Source organism: Somniosus microcephalus, chromosome 21, assembly GCF_052327205.1.
Source record: "Somniosus microcephalus isolate GS21.2 chromosome 21, FLI_Smic_1.0, whole genome shotgun sequence".
In the NCBI taxonomy this organism is placed as follows: Eukaryota; Metazoa; Chordata; class Chondrichthyes; order Squaliformes; family Somniosidae; genus Somniosus; species Somniosus microcephalus.
Window position 1 is genome coordinate 4,156,370 of NC_141007.1, and position 21,652 is coordinate 4,178,021.

Below are 21,652 nucleotides of genomic sequence, written 5' to 3' on the forward strand. Positions count from 1 at the left end.
GAACAATGATCTAAGAGTATGCATGGATCCAAAGGACTTAAATACAAACATAAAATGTGAACACTACCAGATTCCCAAGCGAGAAGAAATCACCAGTGAAATGTCAGGTGCCAGATACTTCACAAAGCTCGATGCCTCACAAGGATTTTGGCAACTAAAACTGGATGAAGAGAGCACCAAATACTGTACCTTCAACACACCATTTGGTAGGTATTGTTTCCTCAGAATGCCTTTCGGGATAATATCTGCATCTGAAATCTTTCATAGAGCGATGGAACACATAATTGAAGGTCTGGAAGGAGTTCGGGTCTATGTTGATGACATCATCATCTGGGGCTCCACACTGAAAGAACACAATGAGAGACTGACTAAAGTGCTACAGAGGATACGCCGGAATGGACTGAAGCTCAACAAAGCCAAGTGTCAGTTTGGCGTCCAGGAAGTCACTTTCCTAGGAGATAATCTATCTGGTAAAGGAATAGAGCCAGATATGGAAAAAGTAAATGCCATACTCAAAATGCCCCGACCCACTGACAAAAAAGGAGTGCTACGCATCATGGGGATGATAAACTTAATTGGAAAGTTCATTCCTAACTTGTCAGCCAAGACAGCCTGTCTGCGAGACCTGCTACATAAAATAAATGAGTTTGCATGGACAGAAAGACATGAACAAGAGTGGATGAACCTCAAAACAGTGCTGACAACCACACCTGTACTCACCTTCTTTGACCCAACAAAGAGAATCAAAGATGCATCAAAAGATGGCCTAGGCGCGGTCTTGCTACAAGCAGAGGGTGAAGATTGGAAGCTTGTTGCCTATGCCTCCAGGTCTATGACTGACTCTGAGTGTCGATACGCCCAGATTGAAAAGGAATGTCTAGGCTTGGTAGTTGGACTAGAAAAGTTCCATGGCTACATATATGGACTTCCCACCTTCACAGTTGAGACAGACCACTGCCCACTGGTTGCCATCATAAAAAAAATCTGAATGAGATGTCTCCAAGGATTCAACGACTCATGATGAAGCTGCAAAGATATGACTTTGAACTGATATACACACCAGGCAAACACATAGTGTTAGCAGATGCACTATCCCAAGCACCCACAATGAGTCAAGTGAGCTCTACTGAGGAAGACGTGGATGTTCATGTGAGTATGGTCACTGCTGCGCTGCCCGTGTCAGACACAAAATCAAAGCAAATAGCAGAAGAAACAGTAAAAGATACAGTGTTACAAACAGTAATAGAGAACATTCATCATGGTTGGCCAAAAAGTTTCTGTCCAAAGTACTATCACATCAGGTCCGAGTTAAGTGTCGCAAGTGGACTATTACTAAAACAGAACAGAATAGTCATTCCACAGGCTCTACGTCAAGGTCATACACTGTTAGAACTGAGGAAGGACAGATTCTCAGGAGGAACCGTCGTTCCCTCCTGAAAACACAAGAAATTATCCAAGAGCAAATCGATGACAATGCCGCAACTGAATCTTGTCACTCACCACCAGAACAATCTAACACAAACACACATACAGGCTCTCATGAAAACACATCAGACTTACCTGTGCTGAGAAGATCCACACGTGAAGTAAAAAGGCCTGATAGACTTAATCTTTGAGTGCAAAGAAAACTATAATAAAAGAATGAAAAGCTTAGAGTTCATAAAGTAAAGCTTTGAAAATGTGTTGACTGTTGTGAAGATGTTTATGTCGTTATGATTGATTGATATTGATTTTGTTTAACCTCTAAGGAAGGGGGGATGTAATGATCAGTAACATGTCATTCTAGAATGGTACACTAGGTGGAGCTGTATGCTTAGTAAGGGGCTACCCACAAGGCAGTAGTCAAGATGGATGCCTGTACACTAGTCCACATGGCTGAATAAATGACTAGCTCAAGCTAGCTGTTCATAATGAAAACGTCTATTTATTTATGAACATAACATGGCGTATCCAAGTTTTCTCCCTTGCTCTCCCAAGGGCACAGATTTTTACTGCGGTACAGTTCAGCAGGTGCCTGAAGACACTTACCTAAGTAGCTGATGTTCCCAAGTGGGTCTGGACAGTGAATCGCAACAGGCTATTTGACTGAAAAGGTCACCACACCTGAGCCCAATTCTGTCCTCGTCTCATGTCCACATGTGCAACAGGAGTATTTGGGTTTGATGGGTTTACCATCACTCGACCACCTACATAAGTGTGCAGAGGTCAATTGCTGGCCTAATCTGAGGCAGCTGATTTCAACTGGGCGAGTGGGAGGGCTGCTGCAATTGATATACAGTATGCACCTTGGGCTAGCGAGAGGAAAGTCAAGCAGGGCACGCATTCCTAATAGCTACCTACTATAAAGTGTTTGTGCATGGATGCTGGGTGAGAACAGGATTGAGCTGGGCAGTGATACCCCCATGGTCAAATAGCCCACCAACTCTCATTGCCAAGGTTCACACATGAAGGGTGACCAAATGGTGTGGTACCAGAAGGTGACCGACATCCCTGAAACTGTACCCCAGCAGGAGTCTGTGATGTCAGGAGGGGACTGGGGGCATAAACTAGGCAAAAAAAAAAATCACAGTTAGTTCTGCCAGCTTACCCCAGAAACAGACAGCAAAACACAGATAAATCTCACTGATGCTGTCAGATTTCCAAGATGAAAGTGATACGGTGCCTCTGATACTTGTTAAAGGCTGTAGCTTCAAAACCAATCAATAATGAATCTGCACAGTATCTTCCTTGTGTTCTGGTTTCATCGACCCTGTTCCCAGCTCCCAGCCTGTTTATTCTCCTGGGGGCTGCTTATCTCCACATTCTGCCCTCTTGGAAGGCAGGCAGGACCTTTCAGATAATGAACCCCTCTAGCTTTGACCAGCGTGCAGTCACTGACTGGGGAGCTTCCTTCCAGCTGCCCTGGTGAGCAGTGTTCACTCAGAGTGCTCTGTTACATTGGCCCAGAATTTGCTGGAGTGCGTCATGTTAGACATTTTCACTCGCCCTGCAGCTCAAAAAAATTTTGCGGCATAAATTGCTGGAAGTGCGAGCTGATAACGGTGCATTAACGGGGCATCTGGGACCTTAGCGAACGGCGGGACCAACAATCTGTCTCCATAACTAATGAGATTTAAGCACAGAGAAAGAAACAGAAGAAGGATGGAGAAGGAAATAGGGTGAATTAGAGTCAAATCAGGTGTCGAAAGAAAAAGAAAAATTGGATTAAGAGAGAGAGAGAAAAAAGAGACAGAGGAAAAGTAAGAAAAAAACATTTTAAATAAAAATTTTAATTTTAAAAACCTCGAAGAACAATATACGACCTGCAGGCATGAGACTCCACAGTTTTAGTGGTCCCCTTTCTGGGCTGGAGATGTTGAGTGGCATTGCAAGAACATAAATCTCATGAAAGGGATTCTTACATTGTGAAATACCAGCCCTAACTTCCTCCAGCGAGTTTAATTTGTTTTAACAGCATAAATGCAGCAATTTCTTGAAACTCCCGAGGAGGTTGAGGCGAGATCCTGTTTTCGCGAGGCTAGTGGCGGAGTGGCACAAATCGTCCAGCAATGTGTGGCGATTTGCAGCTCATGGCGTATCGCTTCCCCACCACAAATTGCTGGGTTATTTACACACTAATAACGGCAAGCGCCATTAAACAAGCCGTTATTATCCCAGCAAATTCGAGGCAAATCTTATCCATGAGTCTGGATGACGCTGCTAAAATACAGCAGTCTCTTCTACTCAATGTGCAGGAAGGAAAATGTACAAAGTGTAATAAAAATGATAGAAGCCTTGCTCTGTTGAGGAACACGATGTTCACTATGGAGGATAAGTATAAACAAAAGGAAAATAGACCCAAGTGTAAACTAAGTAAAGAGCCTCCAGACTGGAAGAAAAGATCAATTAAATTGGGAATCAAACAATAATATACAAATCCCACAGTGAAGAAGAAGGGAGGAACTCGGATAAGCTTAAAGATATCAGAGGTAGAGGGGATTCTGGAGATGAGGGGTTGATCAGGGCGTTACGTACTAAACACTGTCATTATCAGACAGCAGAATGTACTGATCAGACCTCACCTAGAACTCTGGGACGGCTCACCACAATACAAAGAAAATACAGACACACTGGACGGTGTGAGCAAACAGGAGAAGCACTGATCCCCCGTGTACAGGGGATGTGTTATGGCGAAAGATTAGAGAAATACAAGCTGTACAGCCTGCTAATAGTGGGGACAACTACGGCAAGGAATCTAAATTCCCGATTATCAAAATTCACGACAAGGCCTTGGACAACGTGGACCACTTTCCATACGTCGGGAGCCTACTGTCAACAAGGGCAGTCATCGATGACGAAGTCCAACACTGCCTTCAGTGTACCAGTGCAGCCTTCGGTCGCCTGAGGAAGAGAGTGTTGGAAGACCAGGACCTCAAACCCAGCACTAAGCTCATGGTCTACAGAGCAGCAGTGATACCCGCCCTGCTGTATGCCTCAGAGACATGGACCATGTACAGCAGGCACCTCAAAGCACTGGAGAGGTACCACCAACGCTGCCTCCGCAAGATCCTGCAAACCCATTGGCAGGATAGGTGCACCAACATCCGTGTTCTTGCTCAGGCCAACATCCCCAGCATCGAAGCTTTGACCACGCTCGATCAGCTCTGATGGACGGGCCACATCGTCCGCATACCCGATACGAGACTCCCAAAACAAGCGCTCTACTCGGAGCTCCGGCACGGCAAGAGAGCCCCAGGTGGGCAGAGGAAACGCTTCAAGGACACCCTCAAAGCCTCCTTGAAAAAGTGTAACATCCCCACCGACACCTGGGAATCCCTGGCCCAAGACCGCACAAAGTGGAGAAGCATCCGGGAAGGCGCCGAACACCTCGAGCCTCTTCGCCGGGAGCAAGCGGAAGCCAAGCGCAAACAGCGGAAGGAGCGCACATCAACCCAAGCACCCCACCAACCCGCCCCTTCAACCACCATCTGCCCCACCTGTGACAGAGACTGTAGGTCCCACAATGGACTCATCAGTCACCTGAGAACTCATTTTTAATGTGGAAGCAAGTCATCCTCGGTTCCGAGGGACTGCCTAAGAAGAGAAGAAGAATCTAAAATATTGAGTAGCTTAGATCAGGGAAAGACAGAGCATTACTTCAAAGTCAGTTAGGATCAGATGCATAAAGCTAAATTGGTGAAAATTAAATTTAAAATATTTTCGGGACAACTTTACTTAAAATGTGTTAAATGGAATAATTGGCCCAGCATGCTACTGGAGGCCAAAAGATTGTGGTCGTTCAAGATATTGTTGGATGTTATGGTACAAAGGGAGCTGGCTTCGATGGGAGCTTTCGGATACTAGAGCGTTGGGCTGTGATGGGACTGTTCAGGTATGAGAGGGATGGCTGTAATGGGAGAGTTAGGCTACTCGAGTATTGGCTTGTGATGGGAGGGTTAGGGTACTAAAGGGATGGGAGAGTTAGGGTACTAGAGGGATGGGCTTCAATAGGAGAGTTAGGGTACTCGAGCATTGGGTTGTGATGGGAGGGTTAGGGTACTAGAGGGATGGGAGAGTTAGAGTACTAGAGTGATGGGAGAGTTAGGGTACTAGAGGGATGGGAGAGTTAGGGTACTAGAGGGATGGGCTGTGATGGGAGAGTTAGTGTTCTAGAGGAAGGGGCTGTGATGGGAGAGTTAGTGTTCTAGAGGGAGGGGCTGCGATGGGAGAGTTAGTGTTCTAGAGGGAGGGGCTGTGATGGGAGAGTTAGTGTTCTAGAGGAAGGGGCTGTGATGGGAGAGTTAGTGTTCCAGAGGGAGGGGCTGCGATGGGAGAGTTAGTGTTCTAGAGGGAGGGGCTGTGATGGGAGAGTTAGTGTTCTAGAGGGAGGGGCTGTGATGGGAGAGTTAGTGTTCTAGAGGGAGGGGCTGTGATGGGAGAGTTAGTGTTCTAGAGGGAGGGGCTGTGATGGGAGAGTTAGTGTTCTAGAGGGAGGGGCTGTGATGGGAGAGTTAGTGTTCTAGAGGGATGGGCTGTGATGGGAGGGTTAGTGTTCTAGAGGGAGGGGCTGTGATGGGAGAGTTAGTGTTCTAGAGGGAGGGGCTGTGATGGGAGAGTTAGTGTTCTAGAGGGAGGGGCTGTGATGGGAGAGTTAGTGTTCTAGAGGGAGGGGCTGTGATGGGAGGGTTAGTGTTCTAGAGGGAGGGGCTGTGATGGGAGGGTTAGTGTTCTAGAGGGATGGGCTGCGATGGGAGGGTTAGTGTTCTAGAGGGGGGGCTGTGATGGGAGAGTTAGTGTTCTAGAGGGAGGGGCTGTGATGGGAGAGTTAGTGTTCTAGAGGGAGGGGCTGTGATGGGAGGGTTAGTGTTCTAGAGGGAGGGGTTGTGATGGGAGAGGTAGTGTTCTAGAGGGGGGGCTGTGATGGGAGGGTTAGTGTTCTAGAGGGAGGGGCTGCGATGGGAGAGTTAGTGTTCTAGAGGGAGGGGCTGTGATGGGAGAGTTAGTGTTCTAGAGGGATGGGCTGTGATGGGAGGGTTAGTGTTCTAGAGGGAGGGGCTGTGATGGGAGAGTTAGTGTTCTAGAGGGATGGGCTGTGATGGGAGGGTTAGTGTTCTAGAGGGAGGGGCTGCGATGGGAGAGTTAGTGTTCTAGAGGGATGGGCTGTGATGGGAGGGTTAGTGTTCTAGAGGGATGGGCTGTGATGGGAGGGTTAGTGTTCTAGAGGGAGGGGCTGCGATGGGAGGGTTAGTGTTCTAGAGGGAGGGGCTGTGATGGGAGGGTTAGTGTTCTAGAGGGAGGGGCTGTGATGGGAGGGTTAGTGTTCTAGAGGGATGGGCTGTGATGGGAGGGTTAGTGTTCTAGAGGGATGGGCTGTGATGGGAGAGTTAGTGTTCTAGAGGGAGGGGCTGTGATGGGAGAGTTAGGGTACTCGAGGGATGGGCTGTGATGGGAGAGTTAGGGTACTAGAGGAATGGGCTGTGATGGGAGAGTTAGTGTTCTAGCGGGATGGGCTGTGATGGGAGGGTTAGTGTTCTAGAGGGATGGGCTGTGATTGGAGAGTTAGTGTTCTAGCGGGAGGGGCTGTGATGGGAGAGTTAGTGTTCTAGCGGGATGGGCTGTGATGGGAGGGTTAGTGTTCTAGAGGGATGGGCTGTGATGGGTGGGTTAGTGTTCTAGAGGAATGGGCTGTGATGGGAGAGTTAGTGTTCTAGCGGGATGGGCTGTGATGGGTGGGTTAGTGTTCTAGAGGGATGGGCTGTGATTGGAGAGTTAGTGTTCTAGCGGGAGGGGCTGTGATGGGAGAGTTAGTGTTGTAGCGGGATGGGCTGTGATGGGAGGGTTAGTGTTCTAGAGGGATGGGCTGTGATGGGAGAGTTAGGGTACTCGAGGGATGGGCTGTGATGGGAGAGTTAGGGTACTCGAGGGATGGGCTGTGATGGGAGAGTTAGGGTACTAGAGGAATGTGCTGTGATGGGAGAGTTAGTGTTCTAGCGGGATGTGCTGTGATTGGAGAGTTAGTGTTCTAGCGGGAGGGGCTGTGATGGGAGAGTTAGTGTTCTAGCGGGATGGGCTGTGATGGGAGGGTTAGTGTTCTAGAGGGATGGGCTGTGATGGGAGGGTTAGTGTTCTAGAGGGATGGGCTGTGATTGGAGAGTTAGTGTTCTAGCGGGATGGGCTGTGATGGGAGGGTTAGTGTTCTAGAGGGATGGGCTGCGATGGGAATGATAAGCTACTTTGGTATTATCTCATGCTGACTGTCTTGTGTCATGTGACCTCAGTAGCTGTTCATCACTTGATAGCCCGGACAGCGAGTGTCAGTGGGGATCAGTCAGACCAGATCCTGCCCTTTCCACAAACACACCCTTTTCACACTGCAGGGCAACCAGGAACAGGAATGTTGGGTGAGCACAGTCAGCAGGGTTGAGGGAATAAACCTGGGGCCTCCCTGGTCTGTATGACAGCATTGTGTAGTTCATTTCCCTGCTGAACTGGAAGGGAGCTTTTGTCAGTGATTTGTTCAGACTTCTGTCTAATACAGAAGATGCATTTCTGTAAAAAACAATTAAACTCTCGCCTCAGGGTCAGAAGGCTGTTGGTTCAAAGTTCTCCATCAAGAGATTTGAGCACATAATCCAGGCTGACGCTTCAGTGCAGTACTGAGGGAGTGCTGCAATGTTGAATGCGTTATCTTTCGGCTGAGACATTACACCAAGTCTGCCTCCTCAGGTGGATGTAAGAGATCCCATGGCACTATTTGAAGAAGAGCCGTGGCATTCTCCCCAATGTTCTGGCCAATATTTATCCCTCAACCTGCATCTCCAAAACTGATGATCTGATCATTTATCTCATTGCTGTTTGTGGGATCTTGCTGTGCGCAAATTGGCTGCCGCGTTTCCCACATTACAACAGTGACTTCACTTCAGAAAAGTACTTCATTGGCTGTAAAGCGCTTTGGCATGTCCTAAGGTTGAGAAAGGTGCTATAGAAATGCAAGATCTTCCTTTCTTCATTAATTCAGTTGTACTCCCTGTTATTTACAGGTTCATTAAGAAGCAGGGGTTGGATCGACTCTTCCACGAATGTGACAACCACATGTGGCGCCTCGGAGACAGGCAGATCCCAGAAGGCATTGTGGTGGACGGCGGTTCTGACTGGTTCGCTCTGACACACAAGTTTGTTGATTATGTGGTACTCACACAGGATGAGCTGGTCAGTCAGCTGAAGCAGTTCTACTGGTATACACTGCTTCCAGCTGAGGTGAGAGCTGGCTGCTGCACACACCTATTCTTGGCAAATACAGTCTGTTCTGTGCCCATCAAAATGGGGGCTATTAGTGCTGGGGAATGGGACACTTTCCATTTCAGGCACCCAGTGTCAGCATCAAACACTCTCAGGGCAGGGACAGCGTGGGTTAGATACAGAGTAAAGCTCCCTCTACACTGTCCCATCAAACACTCTCAGGGCAGGGACAGCACGGGTTAGATACAGAGTAAAGCTCCCTCTACACTGTCTCATCAATCACTCCCAGGGCAGGTACAGCGTGGGTTAGATACAGAGTAAAGCTCCCTCTACACTGTCTCATCAATCACTCCCAGGGCAGGTACAGCGTGGGTTAGATACAGAGTAAAGCTCCCTCTACACTGTCCCATCAAACAATCCCAGGGCAGGTACAGCACGGGTTAGATACAGAGAAAAGCTCCCTCTACACTGTCCCATCAAACAATCCCAGGGCAGGTACAGCACAGGTTAGATACAGAGTAAAGCTCCCTCTACACTGTCCCATCAAACACTCCCAGGGCAGGTACAGCACGGGTTAGATACAGAGAAAAGCTCCCTCTACACTGTCCCATCAAACACTCCCAGGGCAGGTACAGCATGGGTTAGATACAGAGTAAAGCTCCCTCTACACTGTCCCATCAAACACTCCCAGGGCAGGTACAGCACAGGTTAGATACAGAGTAAAGCTCCCTCTACACTGTCTCATCAATCACTCCCAGGGCAGGTACCATCTCCTTTTGCCTTATATCATCATCCTTTTTATCTTTTAACCACTCCTGCCTTCTATCCTATCACAGACCATCCGTTTTGTTCTTTCCTCCCCCTCCGCCCCCCCCTTTCCCTGCCCCTGCACCTGGTTAAAACCTGTTACATCTCTAACTTTTTCGAGTTCTGACGAAGTGTCATCGACCTGAAACGTTAACTCTTGTTTCTCTCTCCACGATGCTGCCCGACCTGCTGAGTATTTCCAGCATTTTCTGTTTTTAATTACTGATTTCCAGCATCCGCAGTATTTTGCTTTTGTATAAGAATGTACCATAAGAACTGGCTTTCCATAATTGCCTCCCCTCCCCTCCTAAAGATGCTGGCTGTTGTTGGGGTACAGTTCCATGGGTGATGAACGCCCTTTGGTACTTCACCCAAGTTCCCATTCTTTGTGTGTGTGAGCCTAGACGATGAGAGTTGGTAGGCTAATGAACCATGGAGGGCATCATAGTGACGCCTGACTCTGTACTCACCAGAGATCTGCAAATGCACACGTTCCAGCAGGGGAGCCCTGGACAGTAGTCAGGGGCAGGAACCCTGGCTGCTTTTATATGTTGTCCCCTCTCTAACCCTGGGAGTTTGAGGCCAATTGTACTGCCCTAGTCCCGCCCCAGCTGAGATTAACCAGCTCGGCACAGACTTGTGATTGAATCTGTGACCTTCTGGCCAGTATGTGCTGCTGGGCACTTTGTTTTTATCATGTTGTAGGTATTCGTGTTGACCTCTGAGGACGAATGCCCACTAAATAATTGAGTTCGACTTCAGACGAACAATAAGTAAGTTGTTTATTTACGGAAACTGACGAAATACAGTAGGTAAGCTAGCTTGATACAGGAGCACCGCGATGTAGGTCTTTCCCCGACGGGGACTGAGTCCCTGGTCCTCGGGAGAGCGTGATGACGTCATCACGCTCAGTCGCGTTTTCCCGCGCTTCGGTTGTCACGTGACTGCTCACCTGGGCCGGCGCTGGCCGTTAATGCCGAAGTCGCGATCGCGGGAGCAGAAGCTGGAGGCCGCGCTGGCGCTTGTCGCGGAGGGTCGCGTCGCTCCTGTCTGCCGGCCGGTGCGGCCGAAGTCGCGGTAGGCCGGGCTGTGCCAGCGGCCGTCACGCATACGTCACGTCATGCGTGACGTGACGTCAGCGCGTTGGGGCGCGTCTTAAAGGGGCAACGGCCCCCGAAGGTAAGTTAAAGGGGCAACAGCCCAAACAGGTAAGTAATGTACATACAGTTAGGTTAAAGTGAATTATATACATTAAATGTGTAAGGGACACCCGGTGGAAACGCCACATGCGCCCCCCCAGAATTCGCTTTAACAAAAGTCCAAAGATGAGATGGTCCGCCGAGCTGATGGCCTCGGCGGGCGTGCTGTCTCGACTTGGCGGGCGAGGTCTTAAGATGCTGGTCATAAACGGATCCTTACGCGCGTCGAGGCGAATAAAACGTGTCCATCCAGCGAAGGACCGTGAAGCCGTGCGACCTCTGCAGCCCGTGGTTCGAAGGGGCGCCTGGGCAAAACAGCAGGCCGTGTCGTAGAGGTGGACGGTCGTACCTGGTGTGCCGTAACAACGATGGGCGGCAGATGGTCAGGCGGGCGATGTCAAAACATGTTGGCCAACTCGTGGTGGCCTGCCAGCTGGGCAGGCGCGGATTATGGCCTTGTCGACGTTAGCGGAAAAAGAAAAACACAAAGGCCCCAATCTGACGAAATCTGCAGGAGACTGGAACGCACGGAACGGTGCATGCCGTAGTGTTACGACAGTAACACAACAGAGAGTGCAGAAACAGGGAGTTGTAACTCGTCAAAGAATGTCCGAGTTGTTGTTTACCCGTTTCTTTGGGTGCTTGACTGGAAATAACAAGGATTGTCCCTTAAGTTTTGAAATTCTGATGCTGCGAAACTGTGAGGAGCTTTTAGGATGATGGTAGGACTAAAAGGTTCACTGGGCCTGTTTTGAGCCTCATTTTCTTAAGTCCTCTTCACTGACGGGAGTGACCAAATCGAGGTCCGCATTAGGCAGGCAATTGGAAGAGCTACAGTCCAAACGGTGACGCAACATTTTTACCCCTCGATTGCCCCTGCCAAAGCGTTCGAGCTAAATAGCTGGTGAGATAGCGGCATTGAGGAAACGATTGAGCAAGGGGGTGTGCATCTTGAGCTCCAGTTCTGACTCTTGCTCTACTTGTCCATTGAGGATTGGGTTATCAATCACACGCATGTCAAAGGCAGATCCTAAAAAGGATGGTTTGTGAGTCTCGTTGGCTGTAGCGCTGGTGTAAGGAGACTGAGCTGTGGATACATTCCAATATTCCCCAAACAAGCCAACCTGAAGGTTTCACTGAGCGAGACTGCTACGTAGTTGTTCGCTTGGGCCATTATTGTTCCGTGTGAGTCTTCCGAAGAAAACGGTCACATTCATTTCATTAAATCACTGAGAGGCTTCCACGAAGTGTCATTTCATATAGTAGGGCGGACAGAAGTTGTCAGTGATGTCTCATCTCCGAATTACATTCAACTCCGTGCCTTGCAGTGCGAACGGAGCCGGAAGTTAACCAGGTGGACTGGGAAACATTTGCTATTTATTGTCAATCGACGTACAGCTTTGCTGCAAATCCTTGATGGGTACAGCTTCGCACGAATCCTGTGCCCACTAGCCCTGGCGGGCAGGTTACTGCTGAACTTGGCACGGACCATGCCACTGTTTCAATGAGCACGAGTCTTGTGTGGTTTACCACCAGGAGTGACAGTGTTGTTCTTTGCTTTGTAGACGTAGGCACATCTCGTGCCCAGGTAAAATTCCGTTTCATCGCGACAATAAACCCCCTCAATCTTCAGGAGAGCAGTGTGCCCTCTTTGGTTTCGAATGCCTTGTTTAAAGCCAGTAAACACAGCTTTGCATCACAATCGTCCAGGCATTGCGAGAGCGTGCGGGGCAGCTGAATAGCCTGCCCGAGAATCCAAGCTGGAGGAAGGAGGACTCATTCCAGGTCCTGACGATGCAGAGGATGTGCCTGGAGCTGCAGATGTAACTTCTCTCTCCTTATTTAACCGATTCCTCCTCCTGTCTATGGATGCCACTTCAGACTTCAAAGACATGTAATATTTTCCGATCACCTGTAGTTTGTCCTGTAGGAAGGCTATTCGTTCAGTGCTTGTCAGGTCGTTAAAGCCAGCCAACATGTGAACTGGGCTGACTGGTCTGGCCCTGGCAATCCTCTGTTCCACTACCAACAAAGGTTTCTTCTGGCGCAGTTATTTAGCAGAGGAATCGGTTTCTTCGGTCAAGCCGTTTGTCCATCTCCATGGGTGGAGAATTCTGGAACATGTCGTCCACCGAGAGAAAGGACCTAAAGGTTGTAGTCTTAGAGCCCCATCATCCCGGATTCACCCCTCTGTCCGAGCTTGAGCCGTCTGGTTCGCAAATTATACGCGCGGAATCCAGTACTTGTTAAAATCAGAGTGCAGGCTTTCGACCTTCTGTAGCATAAAACCTGTTTCTAGCACGTGCTCTATGGAGGGGGATCGCTTCTGGACCCTTGTGCTGCTGGACCAGAGAAAGGGTGGGACGGACCGGGTCGTCGCTGGTGTCGGTGGGGGGGAAACTGCCGGGAAGGCGGCAACGCTGCTTGTTGTTGCTGTTGACTTAGTGGAACTACTGCCGAAAAGGCGGCACGCTTCTCTTACTCGCCGCCAAGTATGGTAGGTAACACAACCAGCAGGCCGACGGACTAGTGCGTCGACGACGGGGAACGAGTCGTCGTTTTTCATGAGGGATGGGTCCTCGTGGTTCGCGAGGAGTGCGTCCTCGTGGTTCGCGGGGGTGAGTCCTCGTGGTATCCCCGCCGGGCGCGCTCCGATCTTGTGGGCCCGAACGTGATGTACCCCGCGCTTGGAGAGATTTATACTTGCGGTTGCGTTGGATGTAGAGGCGGACGACCCGCGTGGCGGTAGAAGAGTCGACTACGGGGACAGTGAGCAAATGCGTGGTCTGCTCCGCGTCGATGTTCCCGGTGAACTGGGCTTCTACCTTTACAAAATACGAGGGCGGTTGTTTCTCCCTGAATTGCGGCAGCGACAGCGAAACGGCTGGTGCTGCCATGGCGTGCTTCTTTTGTGAAAAACGTTCACAAAAATCCAGGTCCGGCTGTGTTTTAGTCCGTAGAAAACGGGATCGCCTCTGGACTGCGCTTCCTTTGCGAATACGTTCGCAAAGACGGGGTCGCCGGGTTCAGGCTGCGTGCTTCCTCCGTGAAAACCGTCCACGGAGTCGGTTGTTCGTCAGTCGTCTTCTGTGAAGACGAGGCTCCGGTTGCGTGATTCTTCCATGAAAAACGTTCACGGTTTCGGGGTCACCAATTGTAGGTATTCGTGTTGACCTCTGAGGACGAATGCCTACTAAATAATTGAGTTCGACTTCAGACGAACAATAAGTAAGTTGTTTATTTACGGAAACTGACGAAATACAGTAGGTAAGCTAGCTTGGTACAGGAGCACCGCGATGTAGGTCTTTCCCCGACGGGGACTCCACGAGGACTGAGTCCCTGGCCCTCGGGAGAGCGTGATGACGTCATCACGCTCAGTCGCATTTTCCCGCGCTTCGGTTGTCACGTGACTGCTCACCTGGGCCGGCGCTGGCCGTTAAGGCCGACGTCACGATCGCGGGAGCAGAAGCCGGAGGCCGCGCTGGCGCTTGTCGCGGAGGGTCGCGTCGCTCCTGTCTGCCGGCCGGTGCGGCCGAAGTCGCAGCAGGCCGGGCTGTGCCAGCGGCCGTCACGCATACGTCACGTCATGCGTGACGTAACGGCAGCGCGCTGGGGCGCGTCTTAAAGGGGCAACGGCCCCCGAAGGTAAGTTAAAGGGGCAACAGCCCAAACAGGTAAGTAATGTACATACAGTTAGGTTAAAGTGAATTATATACATTAAATGTGTAAGGGACACCCGGTGGAAACACCACAATGTTCCTGTGTCTTGGTTCAGACAGGTGTAAGTAGATAAACCTCTACCCAGTGCAGTTATGTAGTTAGGAGTTTTGATTTTGCGAGTAAATCAGAGCCGAATAGATGCAATTAATCAACTTCCACTAATGTGACACATGGGCAGGCATTTGACAGTAAATCATACACGCTTGAAAAGTAGGGAAAAAGTGCTAGCAGTGGGGTATTGACAGTGCATGTGGGACAGGCTGAGGCGAGGCACTTCTTCCCCTGCAATGCACCAAGAGAGCAAATGTATTTAATTTCTAACTAAATAGGAAAGGTTCATAAGGTTGGCCGTGTTGTTTCTGGAAAGGAAGAGATTTCGAGGTGACTTGATTGAAGCTTTCAAGATTATGAAAGAATTGACTTAAGTTGTTTGTGATGGTGAAGGTTTCAAATCTCAGGGGGCGCAAACTCAAAATGGGTCAGTTGGGAATAAGAAGGGAAGTCGGGATCTTTATCATCCAAAGGGCAACAGAGTTTTGGAATAATTTAGCAGGGAGAAAGTTTAAAGTGGGCAGATAAGAACAGAAGAAAAGGTGAAGACAAAAACATGTGGTTTGGCCATACAAAACCCTAACTCTCCCTGGAGGCCCATCCCTCCAGTACTATAACTCTCCCTGGAGGCCCATCCCCCCAGTACTATATCTCTCCAATTGAAGCCCATCCCTCCAGTACTATAACTCTCCAATCGAAGCCCATCCCTCCAGTACTATAACTCTCCAATCGAAGCCCATCCCTCCAGTACTATAACTCTCCAATTGAAGCCCATCCCTCCAGAACTATAACTCTCCAATCGAGGCCCATCCCCCCAGTACTATAACTCTCCAATCGAAGCCCATCCCTCCAGTACTATAACTCTCCAATCGAAGCCCATGCCCCCAGTACTATAACTCTCCAATCGAGGCCCATCCCTCCAGTACTATAACTCTCCAATCGAAGCCCATCCCCCCAGTACTATAACTCTCCAATCGAGGCCCATCCCCCCAGTACTATGACTCTCCAATCGAGGCCCATCCACCCAGTACTATAACTCTCCAATCGAGGCCCATCCCGCCAGTACTATAACTCTCCAATTGAAGCCCATCCCACCAGTACTATAACTCTCCAATCGAGGCCCATCCCTCCGGTACTATAACTCTCCAATCGAAGCCAATCCCACCAGTACTATAACTCTCCAATCGAGGCCCATCCCTCCAGTACTATAACTCTCCAATCGAAGCCCATCCCTCCAGTACTATAACTCTCCAATCGAAGCCCAGCCCCCAGTACTATAACTCTCCAATCGAAGCCCATCCCCCCAGTACTATAACTCTCCAATCGAAGCCCATCCCTCCAGTACTATAACTCTCCAATCGAAGCCCATCCCCCCAGTACTATAACTCTCCAATCGAAGCCCATCCCCCCAGTACTATAACTCTCCAATCGAAGCCCATCCCTCCAGTACTATAACTCTCCAATCGAAGCCCATCCCCCCAGTACTATAACTCTCCAATCGAAGCCCATCCCTCCAGCACTATAACTCTCCAATCGAAACGCATCCCCCCAGTACTATAACTCTCCAATCGAAGCCCATCCCTCCAGTACTATAACTCTCCAATCGAGGCCCATCCCTCCAGTACTATAACTCTCCAATCGAGGCCCATCCCCCCAGTACTATAACTCTCCAATCGAAGCCCATTCCCCCAGGACGATAACTCTCCAATCGAAGCCCATCCCCCCAGTACTATAACTCTCCAATCAAGGCCCATCCCCCCAGTACTATACCTCTCCAATCGAAACCAATCCCCCCAGTACTATAACTCTCCAATCGAAGCCCATCCCTCCAGTACTATAACTCTCCAATCGAGGCCCATCCCTCCAGTACTATAACTCTCCAATCGAAGCCTAGCCCCCAGTACTATAACTCTCCAATCGAAGCCCATCCCTCCAGTACTATAACTCTCCAATCGAAGCCCAGCCCCCAGTACTATAACTCTCCAATCGAAGCCCATCCCCCCAGTACTATAACTCTCCAATCGAAGCCCATCCCTCCAGTACTATAACTCTCCAATCGAAGCCCATCCCCCCAGAACTATAACTCTCCAATCGAAGCCCATCCCGCCAGTACGATAACTCTCCAATCGAAGCCCAGCCCCCAGTCCTATAACTCTCCAATCGAAGCCCATCCCCCCAGTACTATAACTCTCCAATCGAAGCCCATCCCTCCAGTACTATAACTCTCCAATCGAAGCCCATCCCTCCAGTACTATAACTCTCCAATCGAAGCCCAGCCCCCAGTACTTTTACTCTCCAATCGAAGCCCATCCCCCCAGTACTATAACTCTCCAATCGAAGCCCATCCCTCCAGGACTATAACTCTCCAATCGAAGCCCATCCCCCCAGTACTATAACTCTCCAATCGAAGCCCATCCCCCCAGTACTATAACTCTCCAATCGAAGCCCATCCCTCCAGTACTATAACTCTCCAATCGAAGCCCATCCCCCCAGTACTATAACTCTCCAATCGAAGCCCATCCCTCCAGTACTATAACTCTCCAATCGAAACCCATCCCCCCAGTACTATAACTCTCCAATCGAAGCCCATCCCTCCAGTACTATAACTCTCCAATCGAGGCCCATCCCTCCAGTACTATAACTCTCCAATCGAGGCCCATCCCCCCAGTACTACAACTCTCCAATCGAAGCCCATCCCCCCAGTACGATAACTCTCCAATCGAAGCCCATCCCCCCAGTACTATAACTCTCCAATCGAAGCCCATCCCCCCAGTACGATAACTCTCCAATCGAAGCCCATCCCTCCAGTACTATAACTCTCCAATCGAAGCCCATCCCCCAGTACTATAACTCTCCAATCGAAGCCCATCCCCCCAGTACTATAACTCTCCAATCGAAGCCCATCCTACCAGTACTATAACTCTCCAATCGAAGCCCATCCCCCCAGTAATATACCTCTCCAATCGAAACCAATCCCCCCAGTACTATAACTCTCCAATCGAAGCCCATCCCTCCAGTACTATAACTCTCCAATCGAGGCCCATCCCTCCAGTACTATAACTCTCCAATCGAAGCCCAGCCGCCAGTACTATAACTCTCCAATCGAAGCCCATCCCCCCAGTACTATAACTCTCCAATCAAGGCCCATCCGTCCAGTATTATAACTCTCAAATCGAAGCCCATCCCTCCAGTACTATAACTCTCCAATCGAAGCCCATCCCTCCAGTACTATAACTCTCCAATCGAAGCCCATCCCTCCAGTACTATAACTCTCCAATCGAAGCCCAGCCCCCAGTACTATAACTCTCCAATCGAAGCCCATCCCCCCAGTACTACAACTCTCCAATCGAAGCCCATCCCTCCAGTACTATAACTCTCCAATCGAAGCCCATCCCCCCAGTACTATAACTCTCCAATCGAAGCCCATCCCCCCAGTACTATAACTCTCCAATCGAAGCCCATCCCTCCAGTACTATAACTCTCCAATCGAAGCCCATCCCCCCAGTACTATAACTCTCCAATCGAAGCCCATCCCTCCAGTACTATAACTCTCCAATCGAAACCCATCCCCCCAGTACTATAACTCTCCAATCGAAGCCCACCCCTCCAGTACTTTCACTCTCCAATCGAGGCCCATCCCTCCAGTACTATAACTCTCCAATCGAGGCCCATCCCCCCAGTACGATAACTCTCCAATCGAAGCCCATTCCCCCAGTACGATAACTCTCCAATCGAAGCCCATCCCCCCAGTACTATAACTCTCCAATCGAGGCCCATCCCTCCAGTACTATAACTCTCCAATCGAAGCCCATCCCCCCAGTATTATAACTCTCAAATCGAAGCCCATCCCTCCAGTACTATAACTCTCCAATCGAAGCCCATCCCTCCAGTACTATAACTCTCCAATCGAAGCCCATCCCTCCAGTACTATAACTCTCCAATCGAAGCCCATCCCTCCAGTACTATAACTCTCCAATCGAAGCCCAGCCCCCAGTACTATAACTCTCCAATCGAAGCCCATCCCCCCAGTACTATAACTCTCCAATCGAAGCCCATCCCCCCAGTACTATAACTCTCCAATCGAAGCCCATCCCCCCAGTACTATAACTCTCCAATCGAAGCCCATCCCCCCAGTACTATAACTCTCCAATCGAAGCCCATCCCTCCAGTACTATAACTCTCCAATCGAAGCCCAGCCCCCAGTACTATAACTCTCCAATCGAAGCCCATCCCCCCAGTACTATAACTCTCCAATCGAAGCCCATCCCTCCAGTACTATAACTCTCCAATCGAAGCCCATCCCCCCAGAACTATAACTCTCCAATCGAAGCCCATCCCTCCAGTACTATAACTCTCCAATCGAAGCCCAGCCCCCAGTCCTATAACTCTCCAATCGAAGCCCATCCCCCCAGTACTATAACTCTCCAATCGAAGCCCATCCCTCCAGTACTATAATTCTCCAATCGAAGCCCATCCCTCCAGTACTATAACTCTCCAATCGAAGCCCAGCCCCCAGTACTTTTACTCTCCAATCGAAGCCCATCCCCCCAGTACTATAACTCTCCAATCGAAGCCCATCCCTCCAGGACTATAACTCTCCAATCGAAGCCCATCCCCCCAGTACTATAACTCTCCAATCGAAGCCCATCCCCCCAGTACTATAACTCTCCAATCGAAGCCCATCCCCCAGTACTATAACTCTCCAATCGAAGCCCATCCCCCCAGGACTATAACTCTCCAATCGAAGCCCATCCCTCCAGTACTATAACTCTCCAATCGAAACCCATCCCCCCAGTACTATAACTCTCCAATCGAAGCCCATCCCTCCAGTACTATAACTCTCCAATCGAGGCCCATCCCTCCAGTACTATAACTCTCCAATCGAGGCCCATCCCCCCAGTACTATAACTCTCCAATCGAAGCCCATCCCCCCAGTACGATAACTCTCCAATCGAAGCCCATCCCCCCAGTACTATAACTCTCCAATCGAGGCCCATCCCTCCAGTACTATAACTCTCCAATCGAAGCCCATCCCCCCAGTATTATAACTCTCAAATCGAAGCCCATCCCTCCAGTACTATAACTCTCCAATCGAAGCCCATCCCTCCAGTACTATAACTCTCCAATCGAAGCCCATCCCTCCAGTACTATAACTTTCCAATCGAAGCCCAGCCACCAGTACTATAACTCTCCAATCGAAGCCCATCCCCCCGTACTATAACTCTCCAATCGAAGCCCATCCCCCCAGTACTATAACTCTCCAATCGAAGCACATCCCCCCAGTACTATAACTCTCCAATCGAAGCCCATCCCCCCAGTACTATAACTCTCCAATCGAAGCCCATCCCCCCAGTACTATAACTCTCCAATCGAAGCCCATCCCTCCAGTACTATAACTCTCCAATCGAAGCCCATCCCCCAGTACTATAACTCTCCAATCGAAGCCCATCCCCCCAGTACTATAACTCTCCAATCGAAGCCCATCCTACCAGTACTATAACTCTCCAATCGAAGCCCATCCCCCCAGTACTATAACTCTCCAATCAAGGCCCATCCCCCCAGTAATATACCTCTCCAATCGAAACCAATCCCCCCAGTACTATAACTCTCCAATCGAAGCCCATCCCTCCAGTACTATAACTCTCCAATCGAGGCCCATCCCTCCAGTACTATAACTCTCCAATCGAAGCCCAGCCCCCAGTACTATAACTCTCCAATCGAAGCCCATCCCCCCAGTACTATAACTCTCCAATCAAGGCCCATCCGTCCAGTATTATAACTCTCAAATCGAAGCCCATCCCTCCAGTACTATAACTCTCCAATCGAAGCCCATCCCTCCAGTACTATAACTCTCCAATCGAAGCCCATCCCTCCAGTACTATAACTCTCCAATCGAAGCCCAGCCCCCAGTACTATAACTCTCCAATCGAAGCCCATCCCCCCAGTACTATAACTCTCCAATCGAAGCCCAGCCCCCAGTACTATAACTCTCCAATCGAAGCCCATCCCTCCAGTACTATAACTCTCCAATCGAAGCCCATCCCCCCAGTACTATAACTCTCCAATCGAAGCCCATCCCCCCAGTACTATAACTCTCCAATCGAAGCCCATCCCTCCAGTACTATAACTCTCCAATCGAAGCCCATTCCCCCAGTACTATAACTCTCCAATCGAAGCCCATCCCTCCAGTACTATAACTCTCCAATCGAAACCCATCCCCCCAGTACTATAACTCTCCAATCGAAGCCCACCCCTCCAGTACTTTCACTCTCCAATCGAGGCCCATCCCTCCAGTACTATAACTCTCCAATCGAGGCCCATCCCCCCAGTACAAGAACTCTCCAATCGAAGCCCATTCCCCCAGTACGATAACTCTCCAATCGAAGCCCATCCCCCCAGTACTATAACTCTCCAATCGAGGCCCATCCCTCCAGTACTATAACTCTCCAATCGAAGCCCATCCCCCCAGTATTATAACTCTCAAATCGAAGCCCATCCCTCCAGTACTATAACTCTCCAATCGAAGCCCATCCCTCCAGTACTATAACTCTCCAATCGAAGCCCATCCCTCCAGTACTATAACTCTCCAATCGAAGCCCAGCCCCCAGTACTATAACTCTCCAATCGAAGCCCATCCCCCCAGTACTATAACTCTCCAATCGAAGCCCATCCCCCCAGTACTATAACTCTCCAATCGAAGCCCATCCCCCCCAGCACTATAACTCTCCAATCGAAGCCCATCCCTCCATTACTATAACTCTCCAATCGAGGCCCATCCCTCCAGTACTATAACTCTCCAATCGAAGCCCATCCCCCCAGTACTATAACTCTCCAATCGAAGCCCATCCCCCCAGTACTATAACTCTCCAATCGAAGCCCATCCCCCCAGTACTATAACTCCAATCGAAGCCCATCCCCCCAGTACTATAACTCTCCAATCGAAGCCCATCCCTCCAGTACTATAACTCTCCAATCGAATCCCATCCCCCCAGTACTATAACTCTCCAATCGAGGCCCATCCCCCCAGTACTATAACTCTCCAATCGAAGCCCATCCCCCAGTACTATAACTCTCCAATCGAAGCCCATCCCCCCAGTACTATCACTCTCCAATCGAAGCCCATCCCCCCAGTACTATAACTCTCCAATCAAGGCCCA

General features: G+C 49.8%; 1 protein-coding gene and 1 pseudogene across 2 annotated transcripts in view; one reads left to right on the forward strand and one right to left on the reverse strand.

The window, feature by feature from the left end:
• Positions 1-21,652, forward strand: part of xylt2 (xylosyltransferase II) — a 551,366-nt gene that overhangs the window by 337,021 nt on the left and 192,693 nt on the right. For both annotated transcript variants that reach the window (XM_085963201.1, XM_085963202.1), the window contains exon 6: positions 8,520-8,736. In XM_085963201.1, the coding sequence (XP_085819327.1) occupies positions 8,520-8,736 (217 nt within the window). The remainder of the gene's footprint in view (positions 1-8,519; positions 8,737-21,652) is intronic.
• Positions 10,339-15,413, reverse strand: LOC147102555 (uncharacterized; annotated as a pseudogene).